Source organism: Schistocerca nitens, chromosome 2, assembly GCF_023898315.1.
Source record: "Schistocerca nitens isolate TAMUIC-IGC-003100 chromosome 2, iqSchNite1.1, whole genome shotgun sequence".
Classification (NCBI taxonomy): Eukaryota; Metazoa; Arthropoda; class Insecta; order Orthoptera; family Acrididae; genus Schistocerca; species Schistocerca nitens.
Genome location: NC_064615.1, coordinates 567,553,440 through 567,568,409, shown reverse-complemented (window position 1 = coordinate 567,568,409; position 14,970 = coordinate 567,553,440). Strand labels below are relative to the sequence as shown.

The 14,970-nt window shown below is 42.4% G+C and overlaps 1 protein-coding gene across 1 annotated transcript in view; it reads right to left on the bottom strand.

Moving 5' to 3' along the window:
- Positions 1-14,970, bottom strand: part of LOC126236612 (inactive rhomboid protein 1) — a 164,106-nt gene that overhangs the window by 72,226 nt on the left and 76,910 nt on the right. The window contains exons 7-8 of the mRNA XM_049946048.1: positions 12,845-13,006; positions 7,294-7,314 (exon numbers count right to left, since the gene is read on the bottom strand). Of these exons, the coding sequence (XP_049802005.1) occupies positions 7,294-7,314; positions 12,845-13,006 (183 nt within the window). The remainder of the gene's footprint in view (positions 1-7,293; positions 7,315-12,844; positions 13,007-14,970) is intronic.

The window sequence follows — 14,970 nt, the reverse complement described above, 5'->3', positions numbered from 1 at the left end:
TGTATCTCCGGTGTTTGCTTTGACCGGCCAGACGACCCTAACATCCGCCGGCACACCACAACGGGCGCTGTACACATCAGTGCGGACACCTTCTACGGCATTCTATGCTTGGCAGAATGTTCCTCCAGTACAAGATCTCAGAGACCCCTCATCCAAGTTTCTACCACACAACATGGACAATGCAGCTGTCCAGTTTTGGGGTCCACAGGCATGACCGTCCCCTCCTCAGAGTGGTTCGCCGTTTAATGTGTCCCTCTCCGTGCCGTTGGAAGGGACACTCACGTCAACTGTGCCGGGCCATGTATACGGCTACCCATCCTGCTGTTCCACAAACACCACGGGTGGCGCACCTGCCGTGGTTCCACCCTGTCATTTGGTGCACAATTGCGATTTTGTGACTCTGCGCGAGATTTCGTCTGCATCTGACATTGATCCTTCCGCACCTGCCGCGCCGGGCTCATCGTGTGGCCTTACAGATTCCCTGCTTACAAGGACTGGATATCAAGTCTTGCCTGCACATCTAATGGACATTAAATGCAACACATCGCCCGCCACTGAGGCACAGTTCACATCAGTGAACACCATGCAGAATCCCTGTACTATTTGTGCCTGTACTCCACCCCCACGAGCACTGGTCCCCGGTCGTCTTCCGAAGCTGCTTCCACTACAACAGGACAATCCAGTGATGTGGTTTACCTTGGTGGACAGCATGTTGGACATACACGATATTGCAGATGACAGCACTCGTTTTGTGTGTTTAGTGATCCACCTGCATGACCACCCTGATCTCATCAGTGACTTGTTACTGAACCCACCCAAATGCAACAAATATGCCTCTGCCTGTGCATTACTCATCGAACACCTTTCTCATCCACCAGCCGATACGATTCACAACATTATTTATGACGAGACTTTAGGCAACAGAACCCCTCACAGCTGTGGCAACGCTTGCGTGCGCAGGTCCATACCGAGATCTTGCCGAACTTAGCGCTCTGGGCATTGTGGTTGGTGAAGCTGCTGGAAGAACTGCAATTACATTTGCTTCCACATACCACAGCATCACTCGAGGATAAGCTATGGCTGGCAGACCAGGCATACACCATTATTCGGCACCGCCACCTCCCGCGCAGCACAGTGCCTAATACCACCGAGGTTGGTAATCCTGTGAATATACTTTCACTGTTGGGTGATAGAGGCCAGGCACACGTGTATTGTGGACAACACATGGAACAGCAGCCATCTAGCAGCCGAGACCGGGACTCATGAGCAGGCCAGCACCAGCCTCTCCCCACCCCAACTGGGCTAGCGCCTGCCCACCCTGCCTTCCGCTCGCCTGACGCTTTGGCTGGCAGGGTGAGTACAGCTGACTCACGCATATGCTAGTTCCATTCCATGTACAGGGACGCCACCTGCAACTGCCGCCCGCCCTGTGCATCCCCAAATGCCGCACGCGGGCCACGGTAGGCGCCATGGCTCACGAGTATGTCTCTACATCTTGGATTTAGGTTCAGGCCAGTATTTTCTCATCGATACCAGAGCAGACATGAGTGTCATATCTCCCACATTTACTGTAAAGGACACGACATCAGCCAAACTGTTTCTTCAAGCATCAAATAAATCGCCACTTTGTGTCGACGGTTTGGCCAATTTACCTATTGAACTCATACCTAGCAAACAGTTCACTTGGTCCTTCTATGTGGCTGATGTAGAAGACCCAGTATTAGGCATAGACTTCCTTTTTCATTTTGGACTGTCTCCAGACCTCCACTTGGCTGCATTATTGCACCACGCCTCGTCCATTCATCTCATGTTCAGTCACCTCCTTGCCCCCCCCCCCTCCCCCTCAGCTTCCCAATGATTTTGACATGGATCTCATTGAGTGCTCTTCACTGGTGAACAGCCTCGCAATTTGCATCACCCAGCTTCAGTCTGAGTGCTCTGGAATCGACGATCTCAGCATTCGGAATGCTGAACTGAATTGTGCCGTATCGTCGGCTATGCAAGCCGACGCCGAGGCACGATGCTTCGTACAATGCCTGTCAATGCCACCATCCTCTGACACCAGTGACACAACACATGGGACTTTGATGCAGCCACCCCCCGACACCAGAGACACATCTCGTCGAACTTGTCACCGCCGACGTGGAAAGCTTCCCCGGCACATCAGGTTAGTGACTCTCGTGTGCTACTGATTCCAGTTCACGACAGCCCACAAGTGAGTTTGCCAGCCCAGCTGAATGCTATCATGAATGGAATGACACAAAAAATTGTCACAACAGACGGGCCACCAGTGCGCCATAAAGCGCGCTGACTGCTGCCACATAAACCATGCCTCGCTAAGGCCACAGTGGTGGAACTTCGGCGGGCAGGTATTGTTAGTCCATCGGACAGTAACTGGTCTTCGCCCATACATTTAGTTCCCAAAAAGGACGGCACAGTGCGCCTCTGTGGTGACTATCACTGCCTCAATGCGCAGACCGTATTAAACAATTATCCAATACCACATATACAAGACTTCGCACAAGTACCTAGTGGAGCATGCATATTTACAGATACCCATGGAACAGAGTGACATACCAAAGACAGTGCTGATCACACCCTTTCAGCCTCTATGAACTTTGTTACATGCCTTACGGTCTCAAAATGTGGCCCAAACTTGGCAACTTTTTATAGACTAACTTCTGTTTAACTGCACGTATTGTTACGCATACCTCGACGACATACTCATTTTTTCCTCCTCTGACAGAGAACATGGACTCCACCTGGCCATGATACAGGACTTATTGACACGTAACTGAGTCGAGATCAATAACAACAAGTCACAATTCTGCTGCACTGCTGTCACTTTCCTGGGGTGCACCGTCTCCTCAGAAGGTCCCCTCAGGAGCGGGTTGACTACAATCGAGATCTACCTCTCCCAGTGTCATTCTGTGAATTACACTGAGTTTTAGGAACTATCAATTTCTACCGTCGTAACCTGCCAATGACGGCAGCACTTTAAGCCCCTTTGACTGATGCATTGGCCGGTAATCAAACCTCAGGCAGTCGCCGAGTACAGTGGTCTGACAACATGGTGAGAGCTTTCGAAGACCTTAAGTCAGCGTTAGCACATGGTGTCACTCTCGCCCACCCTTTGATAGATACCTGCATCTCTATTACAGCAGATGCAAGTGATTTTGCAATCACTGCAGTCCTCCAACAGCGTGTCATTGACTTGACACTACAAATATGTCTTCCCCCCCCCACCCGAAAAACTATCTACGGCTCAACGTAAACTGCCAGCATTTGACAGAGACTTGCTTGCAGTTTACGAACCTGTAAAATATTTCTGCACGAACATCGAAGGAAGGTACATAACAATTTTCACAGACCATTGCCCCCTCACAGAGGCTATCCGTAACCCCGTTTTTTGACCTTCCCCCACGTAGGTTTTGGCAGATGGACTTAATTTGCCAATACACAACAGACATCTGTTACATCCAAGGTTCAGAAAATGTGTTGGCCGACTACCTATGATGTATCACTGCCATTTCATCCCCCATTAATTTTGATGAATTGGCCAGCTTACAAGACAATGATACCAAATTGTACAACCTCCAACAAGACACAGATACTTCTCTCCAGATCGTCTCCTGCAACCTACCGGGCTCAGTCAGGCCACTGTGGTGTGCTACGTCCAGGGTCACCGCCCAGCCTATTGTTCCTCCTGCACTGCGTCGCCAAGTATTCACTATGTTACATAACCCTTTACATCCGTGTGCTAAGGCTACTACGTGCTTTGTGTGGCTGTATGTGAAGAGGGATTGTTGTACTTCGGCTCGTGCTTGTTTACAGTGCCAGTGCAGCAAAGTCAGCAGGCACACACAACCCTGTCTAGGTTAATTGGACATTCCGAAAGTCTGCTTCCAACATGTGCATCTGGACCTCGTCGGACAGTTACCCATGTCTGATGGTTTCAAGTGTATCCTGTCTGTCATCGACTGCATTACACATTGGGCAGAGGCAATACCCCTGCAGGACATCACAGCGGATTCTGTAGCACGTGCATTCGTATCCTTCTGGATAGCTCGATTTGGCTGCCCTTCATCTATCACCACCGACCAGGGAAGACAGTTTGAATCTCTGCTGTTTAACAAACTCTGTGTACTCTGTGGGGTGGATAGATTCCACAAAAATGGTTTACCACCCACAGAGCAATGGACTGGTCAAGTAGTGGCACAGGACTCCGAAAGCGGCCCTCACAAGCCACGGCGGTGAGTGGTCCGATGCCCTTCCCTGGGTTATGTTAGGAATAGAAAGACCATCAGGCTTCACTTGATGGAGAGACCCTAATTCTCCCAGCAGAGTTTGTAAATGATGAAGCACTCATCGACCTGTCCAACCTCCCCGATCTAGTTGGGCATGTCCAGACACACATAGCTGCAAACCGCATGCCCCCTCCACAAGCACACACCCGCGTCCTTGGGTCTTTCTGCATTCAGCACTGGACTCTTGCGAGTTCGTTATATTATGGGATGACACAGTCAAACCCACTTTACAGCCACCTCAATCTGGCCCACATCGAGTAGTGGCTCACACTGACAATACTATGGACTTTCTCGTCAGTGGCCGTCAGTAGACAGTTTCCCTACAACACATGAAACCAGCTTGGATGATCGAGGAATCTGTACCAGACCCTCTCGAGTTGAGTGTTCCTCCATCAGGTGATGACTCTGATCTCACACAGACTCCCCACTCCCCTGCGCCCCACCATGATCATATGTGCACCAAGCCTACGCCTGTGGGCAGCTCAATTGTTGTGTGTGATGATACTCTACCCTCGTTATGCTCAGGCACTGTGTGTGATAATCCACAACCTCAGGCCCAAACATATGTTGCGTGTGAAATTACTCCATCACACCCAATGCCCCCACAGAGTGTTCCAGTGTTTCTACTGAACTAAGTTATTTTTCCCCACCACCTCCCATAGTGCCCCTTATGTCCACTGTCAACAATATCTGTATCTCAATCAACACCCCTGAGTGCCCACGTGACAAGCTTTCCTTGCAGCTCCACGAGGGATCCATCTTCATCCTCCGCATAGGAGGCACTTTGCACGAGTCCACTCCGACATCACATATCACCACCCTGCGCACAGTCCCCATCCAAAAAGGGGTGGATATGGCTGGCATAGCTGCAACGTTCAGCACCGATGGGAAGCTCAAGATTTGCATCCCCCTTTCCGCCTGTGTTGTAACACCGACATCTTCCATGCCAGTCCAGTTCACACATGCAGGTCGACCAGTCTGTCCCCCCCCCCCCCCCCCCACTGGATGGCAGACTACACACTACACCAACACTGGACCACCCAGCATCGACAGCATGGACTCTTCGCGCATGCCTCTATCAACCAGCGAGCATCCCACAACACTACTCCACAGGAAGACGCCCACATCCTTCCCCCAGTGCTCTACACTCCCGAGAAAGGGGAGGGCTCTGTGGCAACCATCGACCGCCAGTAACTGCCACCAACGAAGTGTGGAGGAGTAAATGGTCTTTGGGGACTCGTTGTTCTTTGGTTCGGTCTTGTGGACTTGGGTTACGATGTACATGTTGTGATTTTCTGTGGTGTTTTTCTTGTGTTTTGTGTAATTACACAAACCTTAATAATAGTGCCTGATTGATTCGCTATAGCCAGAGAACCCACAAGCTCTTAGCACAGATATGTTTTGCAGCCCAAATGCAGAACACGTCATCAGATAAATATGTGCTGAATGCATTTATTCAATTTATTTGGTGTGAGCTTCAACTTTATCACTGTTCAAGCAATCTGTAATGTATCAGCACTGAGAGATAATTATAATTCTAAAAATGTGATCCATTCTAAGGAGTTTGTTATACTAGCCTTATCACTTTTTACAAAAGGAGTACACCAACAGAATTCAGATAGGGCATGTAAACAAGAAAGTTTAAAATCAATGTGATGTAAGTCAACACCACAGAAAGAGTTTATTAAGGAAGATGAAGTTAATCTTTTCAAACAGAGGAGTCAATAGCAGTTTATTTCTTGTTCCAAAGAAAAAGGAAGAACAATAAAAAAAGAAGACAACTTCATGCATAAAAAGGGAATTGTGAATTCTTACTTATTTATGTATTAAGAGCAGTGAATTAACTATATTAACTACACGCAATAGAAAATACTTTGAAATATATTGTTGTGTGTACATTAGTGTTCCTCACACTATAAGTACTTATATATTATAGTGTGTCATTTTGCAAAGTTGTTGTTAATCTGACAGGTAAATAAATGGTTGAACATTTAAAAAAAGTGTATAGCATGGGTTGTGAAGTTCATATATTAAATTTAAAAGGATGTACTTTTAAAAGATCAATACAACTTGTTTTCCACTTCATAAATTTCTTCCCATGCAAATTACGTCATTGGCAAATAAAATGTACTGCCATTTCATAGATGGTATGTACCTTCTTTCCAACAAATGTTTTATTACTACCCACACTTCTATGTATTTTACCTCTGCCATTTTGCTTCTATAGCCACTTTACACTTGTAACTTTTTGTGACTATATCTTTACTTAAAGTCACTCGTTCTTTCTAGTTACAAGGCAATTTTTGTGTCATCAAACCCATTGTTTAAAATTATATAAAACAACAACTACAAAACATGATGTTGATACAAAAAATTTTAAAAATGGCAATCAGTAAACATACCCTTTTCACTTCTATCTTTTCAATGAAGTAATGAGTTACAACAGTGCAGTGCATATTTTAGCAGCAACCATACCAAGTGACTAATAGTAGAGAATAATGCATTTGACAGTAAGATGGTTGGCATTAGAAACATTAATTAAGAAATAATATATCAAACGTAAATACAAAAGAATTGCTTTTTTGGTTTCAATGAAGTAAAAGTCTTTCTGACAATGGATAATTTTTGTGTTTGACATTATTCAAAAAACTTGTTCCTTTTAATACATAAATCTAAACTTGCTACCTCTGGTTTAGAGAATCTATCCACTGGTGTGCATGAATGAACTTGGTTACAGAGCTGTGATCATTATTCTTATAATTTGTGCAGTTCAGGAGGGATGAAACAAAGTATTGCCAAATTTTCTTTTCTCTCATCATTTTGCGTGTTAAATGGACAGTATTCAATTACATACACAAAAAATTAAGAATCAAAACTACATGCACTAAATTTTATAAAGCAGTAAGTGTGATAAACAAGTGAAAAAGCATACATACAGCCCATGCACATGACAGATCGATGACCAATTAATGGCTTCTTAACTTACCGTAGGTCTCAGTCCCCGCACCAGTTGGTTGGAAAAAGAAAAATAGTGTACCTTATTAGATTTAAAGAAGTAACAAAACCATGAATGAACAATCACAGAAGAAAGTATCATCACAATCCTTAGCATAAAATCAAATTTATATTAATATATTATTTCAAATTTACTTCTTAGTTGAAATGTTCTCCATTGAAATTGAGTAAACAAAATAAGTGGAATTATGAGATTTAACTGGAATGAATGTAACAACATTGTAAGATTTTGTATCATGAGCTTAAGTTCAACAAACAACCACAGACTATTAAACTGAGATGATAATAGGTTTTAAGTAATTTTAGTTGAATTAATTGACTTTCTTATAATTATACACTCCTGGAAATTGAAATAAGAACACCGTGAATTCATTGTCCCAGGAAGGGGAAACTTTATTGACACATTCCTGGGGTCAGATACATCACATGATCACACTGACAGAACCACAGGCACATAGACACAGGCAACAGAGCATGCACAATGTCGGCACTAGTACAGTGTATATCCACCTTTCGCAGCAATGCAGGCTGCTATTCTCCCATGGAGACGATCGTAGAGATGCTGGATGTAGTCCTGTGGAACGGCTTGCCATGCCATTTCCACCTGGCACCTCAGTTGGACCAGCGTTCGTGCTGGACGTGCAGACCGCGTGAGACGACGCTTCATCCAGTCCCAAACATGCTCAATGGGGGACAGATCCGGAGATCTTGCTGGCCAGGGTAGTTGACTTACACCTTCTAGAGCACGTTGGGTGGCACGGGATACATGCGGACGTGCATTGTCCTGTTGGAACAGCAAGTTCCCTTGCCGGTCTAGGAATGGTAGAACGATGGGTTCGATGACGGCTTGGATGTACCGTGCACTATTCAGTGTCCCCTCGACGATCACCAGTGGTGTACGGCCAGTGTAGGAGATCGCTCCCCACACCATGATGCCGGGTGTTGGCCCTGTGTGCCTTGGTCGTATGCAGTCCTGATTGTGGCGCTCACCTGCACGGCGCCAAACACGCATACGACCATCATTGGCACCAAGGCAGAAGCGACTCTCATCGCTGAAGACGACACGTCTCCATTCGTCCCTCCATTCACGCCTGTCGCGACACCACTGGAGGCGGGCTGCACGATGTTGGGGCGTGAGCGGAAGACGGCCTAACGGTGTGCGGGACCGTAGCCCAGCTTCATGGAGACGGTTGCGAATGGTCCTTGCCGATACCCCAGGAGCAACAGTGTCCCTAATTTGCTGGGAAGTGGCGGTGCGGTCCCCTACGGCACTGCGTAGGATCCTACGGTCTTGGCGTGCATCCGTGCGTCGCTGCGGTCCGGTCCCAGGTCGACGGGCGCGTGCACCTTCCGCCGACCACTGGCGACAACATCGATGTACTGTGGAGACCTCACGCCCCACGTGTTGAGCAATTCGGCGGTACGTCCACCCGGCCTCCCGCATGCCCACTATACGCCCTCGCTCAAAGTCCGTCAACTGCACATACGGTTCACGTCCATGCTGTCGCGGCATGCTACCAGTGTTAAAGACTGCGATGGAGCTCCGTATGCCACGGCAAACTGGCTGACACTGACGGCGGCGGTGCACAAATGCTGCGCAGCTAGCGCCATTCGACGGCCAACACCGCGGTTCCTGGTGTGTCCACTGTGCCGTGCATGTGATCATTGCTTGTACAGCCCTCTCGCAGTGACCGGAGCAAGTATGGTGGGTCTGACACACCGGTGTCAATGTGTTCTTTTTTCCATTTCCAGGAGTGTACATCACTGAGACACAAACAGACCATCACTTAAAATTACTGTAACTGTTTTTGCAGAGAGGTTTGTATGTTAATTGTTTACATAACTTGAATAAGAAAACTTAAGAACCCTTTATTATTGTTTACAGCAATAAATTCTTTCAACTCTCTCTGGAATGTGAAACTTGCTACTAAAGCTAAGTAACATGTGCTAGACATTATTACTGTACTATTACTCACATAATTCTCAGGAATTCAGATGGCCAACTGTATTGGAAAGCACTGATGAACTGTGCACATTTATAACATTTAGTAAATGGGTCTCAAGTATTTTATTTGTCAGTCTTGGCTAATAAAATGTAATATCCACTAACATTGCACGAGGAAGTAATTCACAGGCAGTTCTGTTGAGATTTTATACTGCATACTGAAGGCCCTTAAAATGGCATAACTATCTAGTTATAAATTATTGTTTTGTGTGGTGAGTTCTTGAAAGTATCTGAAGTGTACAATTACTTAAATATTTCTGCAGTATGTATCACTGCCATTATCAAATGAAATGCTGATGACAGAAAGACAATGAGAGTACTTTCTCATCAAGACACCTCCATCACACAAAAACACTAAGAACTCATAATACTCCTACAATCCTGACAAAAGATACCACTTTATTTACCATTCACTCACTTATCTCTTTCTGTATGTAATACTTTTGTGGGAAGTAAAGTGCTCATTCTTCACTGATATTTCAGTAATTCACACCCTGGGAGGTACAATTATATTTTAAACTGACAAAGGACTGAATATAGCAATCAATTATAAAAGACGTGGAACTCCTACATGTAAATTCAACACTCTCTCTCTTACACTTATAGCAACTTTACATATACAATACATATGATTGCTGAAATTGACTATACAATTTTCTACCCTGTTGCCCAGTACAATAAAAGTGTGAATGTTTAATTATGAGACTTGCTTTAGATATGGCACTCAGTTTTATGCTAGTAAGTATCTGAAAATGTGGCTTGTTGGTTCACTGATTAAATGGAAGATTACAAACCAAACAGCCAACATTAAATCTTCAGTCAATCACTTGATTTTTTTCTGTCACTTATCATTTCTAGCAATGATTTATTAGTGGAAAAAATCCAAGTTGCATCATGGCTTGGAGTTCATCTTAAACTGCAGGTTCTGCTACAAATGGCTGGCTTAAGTCACTTCAAAAATTGTGGAAAAACAAAACATACCATCTCCAATAGGACAATGCTTAGTACAGCAATGCAGCATCCTGACCAACCTCTGGGTTAAGGTAAGCTTTGCCTTAAGTACCTGCACACATACAGATGAATAAGCATGTGCAATACAGAGGGGCTTCACCAATATGGTGAACCTTGAGAAAGTACAAGATGTAAATTGCTGGTGCAAATTTATGTCACAACATGCTGATCATTGTCCACTCTACTGTTTTTATCACAGAATAGCATTTTACGCAAATGATGAGCATATCTTCCAGCACACTACTATTACCACAGTGTCACAATCTCTGCAAACGTACCTCTGATGTTTCACAGGGACTCCAATTTGCTTACGGCAACACATCCATCACTAACATTCAACAATACTGATCCAATCCTAATACAAAAACAACCCAGTAGGTATTTTAATAAGTGGAACATACACCATAACAGAAGTTCTCTTAAAGAACAGGGCACTTTAATAAAAATGATTTACATGTGTGTGCAATGTTTTTGACTCTGATGCTAATGATTAATGGCTCTGTGTTACAAAACTCACTGCAAAGACAAGTTATCAGCATCATGGGCTGTTCTTCCTCATGCCTTTCATTCTTCCAAAGCACCAAGGTGAATCAGCTGTGTTTTGTTGCCACATCTTAGTATTAGAAAAGATAGAAAGGACAAAATTCACAGTTGGAAATTATTATCAGGCAATCGCTGCAATAAATCAGCAAATTCATTCCCAGCTGGGAAATGATCATTTGATTTCACAGTTTGTTATAGTAGTTCTGAAACTGTTAGCAGAGGATTCAATCGAGGCTGCTTGTATCTAAGGAAGACAGGGGTGTAAATTGTGTAATTCACATGGTGTTGAGAAAATGTTATATCTGAGAAAACCAGTAAGCATAGTCAATTTTCATTCATGAAACCCACCATATTTTATTGACCAAGTCCATCTGTATGCTGAGGACTAAACTTATAGCACCCTAATTTCACAGTAACAGAGTCATTTGATGTTTGTTCCCAATAATATGGATTGGTATCATGACATATGCAAAAAGAAACTCTTACAATGTGGAATGTGGAACTCTAATGGTGTAGCATTTATTAGGACATAATTCTTCATGCGCGAATTTTGGTCTGGAGTTTTTGTAAACGAATGATGATGTATAAACAACCCACACTCATCTGTTTTCTGATTCATCAGAGAGAGAGAGAGAGAAAACATCATTATACAGAATAATGAACTCCACACACACTGGATCTTACTTCCACTCAACATAATGATATGCTGTTGGTCAATAGTGGGCAAGACAGCAGCACCACAAACCATTTCTGAAATTGTACAACCCTGTCAGCAGAGTATCCTAGTGCCCTTTACACATTCATGAACATTCATATCTGCACACAGAGGCCAATTGTTGTGGCTGTGTACTTGGACAACATTGTCACATATTGTATTGACAGCATGTGAATGCTCAGTCACAGTTTTTCTTAATTTGCACTGCAGTATGCATCTCTACTTATCTTATGTTCCCATGATCTTTTATGTTACTTCTTACAAATTGCCTGCCCTCTGTGGAGTACTGTGTGTGCCTTTTTCTGCTATTTTCACATTAAGCTATAAAATGATAGCCAAGAAGGTAAATTACTTGGGGAATAAATAAATCTGTCCGGAGCTGTGTTGGCAGGTAAAAAATCCATGTTTTCATGCAGACAGCATTAATCAACAGAAATTATTCTTTTAAATACTGTACACAAGTGAGCCGTATGCAGCATATGCAAGAGAAAATTACAAATGATTTAAACTAGAAAAGAATAGTCATAAAATAAAATATATAGCTGTATTCTATAAAATATGTGCCTGCACTGCCCATGTATGAAATCAGTGGAGATTTTCATGTGCCAGTCATAAAAGTCCATCTTTGTAGCTAAGTGGTTGACTGCTGTGTGGAGAATCCAAGTTCAGTCCCTGTACTGCCAGGGATTTTGCCTTGGTAAGAAGGCCTGGAATGAGGTCCGCTCAGCTTCAGAACACCAATTGAAGAGCTGCTTGAGTGAGAAGTAGCGGCTCTCAACTTTGGAAAGTCAACAATGGCCAGGAGAGTAGTGTGCTGACCACATGAGCCCTCTTCATGCCACATCCAAATAATGCCTTTGGCTGCCAGTACTGAATGGCCTAACAGGGCAATCAGATGGAGTTTTCAAGCTTTCAGTCATAAAAGGCACATAGTCAAGCTTGGAAATATGGTTTATTTTGCATGCATTAATAAAGATGTTTGAGAGTTAAATCATTATTGAACTTTTTTTTAGGTAATGTTGCACTTTGTTTGTTCTTGTCTGGAGATCTTAGAGGAGTTCCTTGAAAACTTTTCAGATTTCATTTGTCTCCAAAAGAAAACATTATGGGTGAATGAATTATTTTGACTATTTTAGGTAAATAAATCTTAGACAACTCCACATTCAAGCATTATACATTTTTCTTTGGGCAAATGCAGACAACAAAATGATTTATTGTTTTAACTGTACATTCTTCTTGAGAACTTACTGAACAGTCTGCTTGTGATGACTGAACACAACCAGAATCATCATTCCGAATGCAACAGGCTGTTTCTCTCTCCTTTTCCCTCCCCTTCTCAATTTCCTTGATAATCTTGGCATCTTTTCTCATGCAAGGCGCAAATTTTGCTCCAAGATGGATTAAATCAGCCTGTAAAATTTTAACATACTTACAAAATACCAATCCAAAAGTTATATTTATAAATAAGTCTTGTGCTAAATTCTATTCAGCACCAAGCTCCTTGTTGTTCCTAACATACATTAATGATCATTCACTTACAATGTAGGGAAATGCAAAGGTTGTTATTATAGTAGGTAATACAGGTATTGGAATAAAATTTAGTTCTTTAGACCTCTTGCTGTTACTGGAATATTTGAAAATATTGATAGGTGGTTTAAGCAAATGAACTGTTGTAAAATTTTGATATGACCATATACATAAAGTTTAGTTCAGTGCTTCTTGCAGAGCACAAACTATTACAATCTATAACAAACTAACTAAAATTTATTTAAACAATGAAATCCACTAAGAAGATAGGGTCTGGTTGTGGAGCTGCAAGCAGGACACAACTCTAATGTGGTCATACAGATGTGAAGGATATGAATAGCAGCTAATTATTATAACTAAGGAGGTTGCAAATCTTATTTTTTCCAAAGTCACACCTTTCCTATGTTAAATTTAGTCTGTCTAATCATAAATAGTAGACAGTAAGAGGTTAGTGATAGTTTATTATGAATTCAGTGTTTAAAATTATTCAACTAACTTATTAGAATGCAGTCAGATAAATCCTTTACAACCGGTTGTTGGGGATGTTGCCTGGCTGCAGTCCTGTAAGTTATTTGAACATTCAATACACTAGGAGAAGTTGAAGTTCCGTGTTGCTCAAGATTAGTTTCCATCAGTCGCCTCTGATTTTTAAAGCATACTTTGATTCATCCCTTATCCCCACAAGTTCTCTTTTGTAATGGGATTTATAGAACACAATGAATGAATAAACTGTTAATAGCAAACTGTGGATGTAATGGAGCCACAATTGTAGTAGGTTGCTATAAGTGATTCAAAAATGAATGAGCCCCTTCACTAATTATTCACAGAAAATTATTTTTAGGGAAATTTGAATTATAGGGATAACATTTCAAAACACAGAAGGAAATTCTAAGAATCATTTATGGTGCTAGGCCTAGAACATCTTGTATAAATCTATTTAAAGGGATGAGGGTCTGATGGCTATTTTACTGGCTATAATAACAGGATGCATTTTCTATAAAGTGTTCCATTATTACACAAAGGAGTCAAATACATGAATAAACATGTATTCAAGAACTTTCCAGAGTTTTTGGGTAATACAGTGACATTTATAAAGGAATAAAAGAACTTTCTGTTGACTACTTCATTTATAAAGGAGTGAGAATCTGGTAAAGGATAATTTTGTTCATGTGTGTTAAAGCATTTAAATAGCAATGCGTGGTATTATTTTATGAATGAAATATTCTTCACAATGATAAGAACTGTGCTGCTGATAGTAATCCTTTTTTATGAAGTGTCTTTCTGTCTTAGAATCATTGTGGATATCTTCTTTTCCACAGACAAGCAATATCAGAACATCATCATCTAGATGTCAAGGAGCATCTGGCTGCAGGCACATTTATTCATGGGTGTAGAGGAGAAGGGCATACAATGATTTCCGTCAAAGAGTTTGCAGAAGAGAAATTATGTTATAAACTTGTTGAGGTTTCTGTCACCACTTCTCAACATGTTACCTGTCGCAGTTCATCACACGATCTTTGATCGATAGTCATTTAGTGTTTTTTTTTTTTGGTGTTTCAGCACTATAAATGACTAGCATTATCAAAGATTCACCCACTTCTTAATCTGAAAGCAGCAATGGAATGCAAATCATTGATAATACAGGCAACTCACACTAGTAAAAATCAGAAACACCATTGAAAAACCACCAACTGAAGATCTTATGATAATAGTAAAAATCAGAAACACCATTGAAAAACCACCAACTGAAGATCTTATGATAATCATAAACACATCAAGAAGTAAAGTTGTTAGACTGATCAAGTTTTAAAAATTACTGAGTTTAAATCTCAATGTTAGTTTTTCTA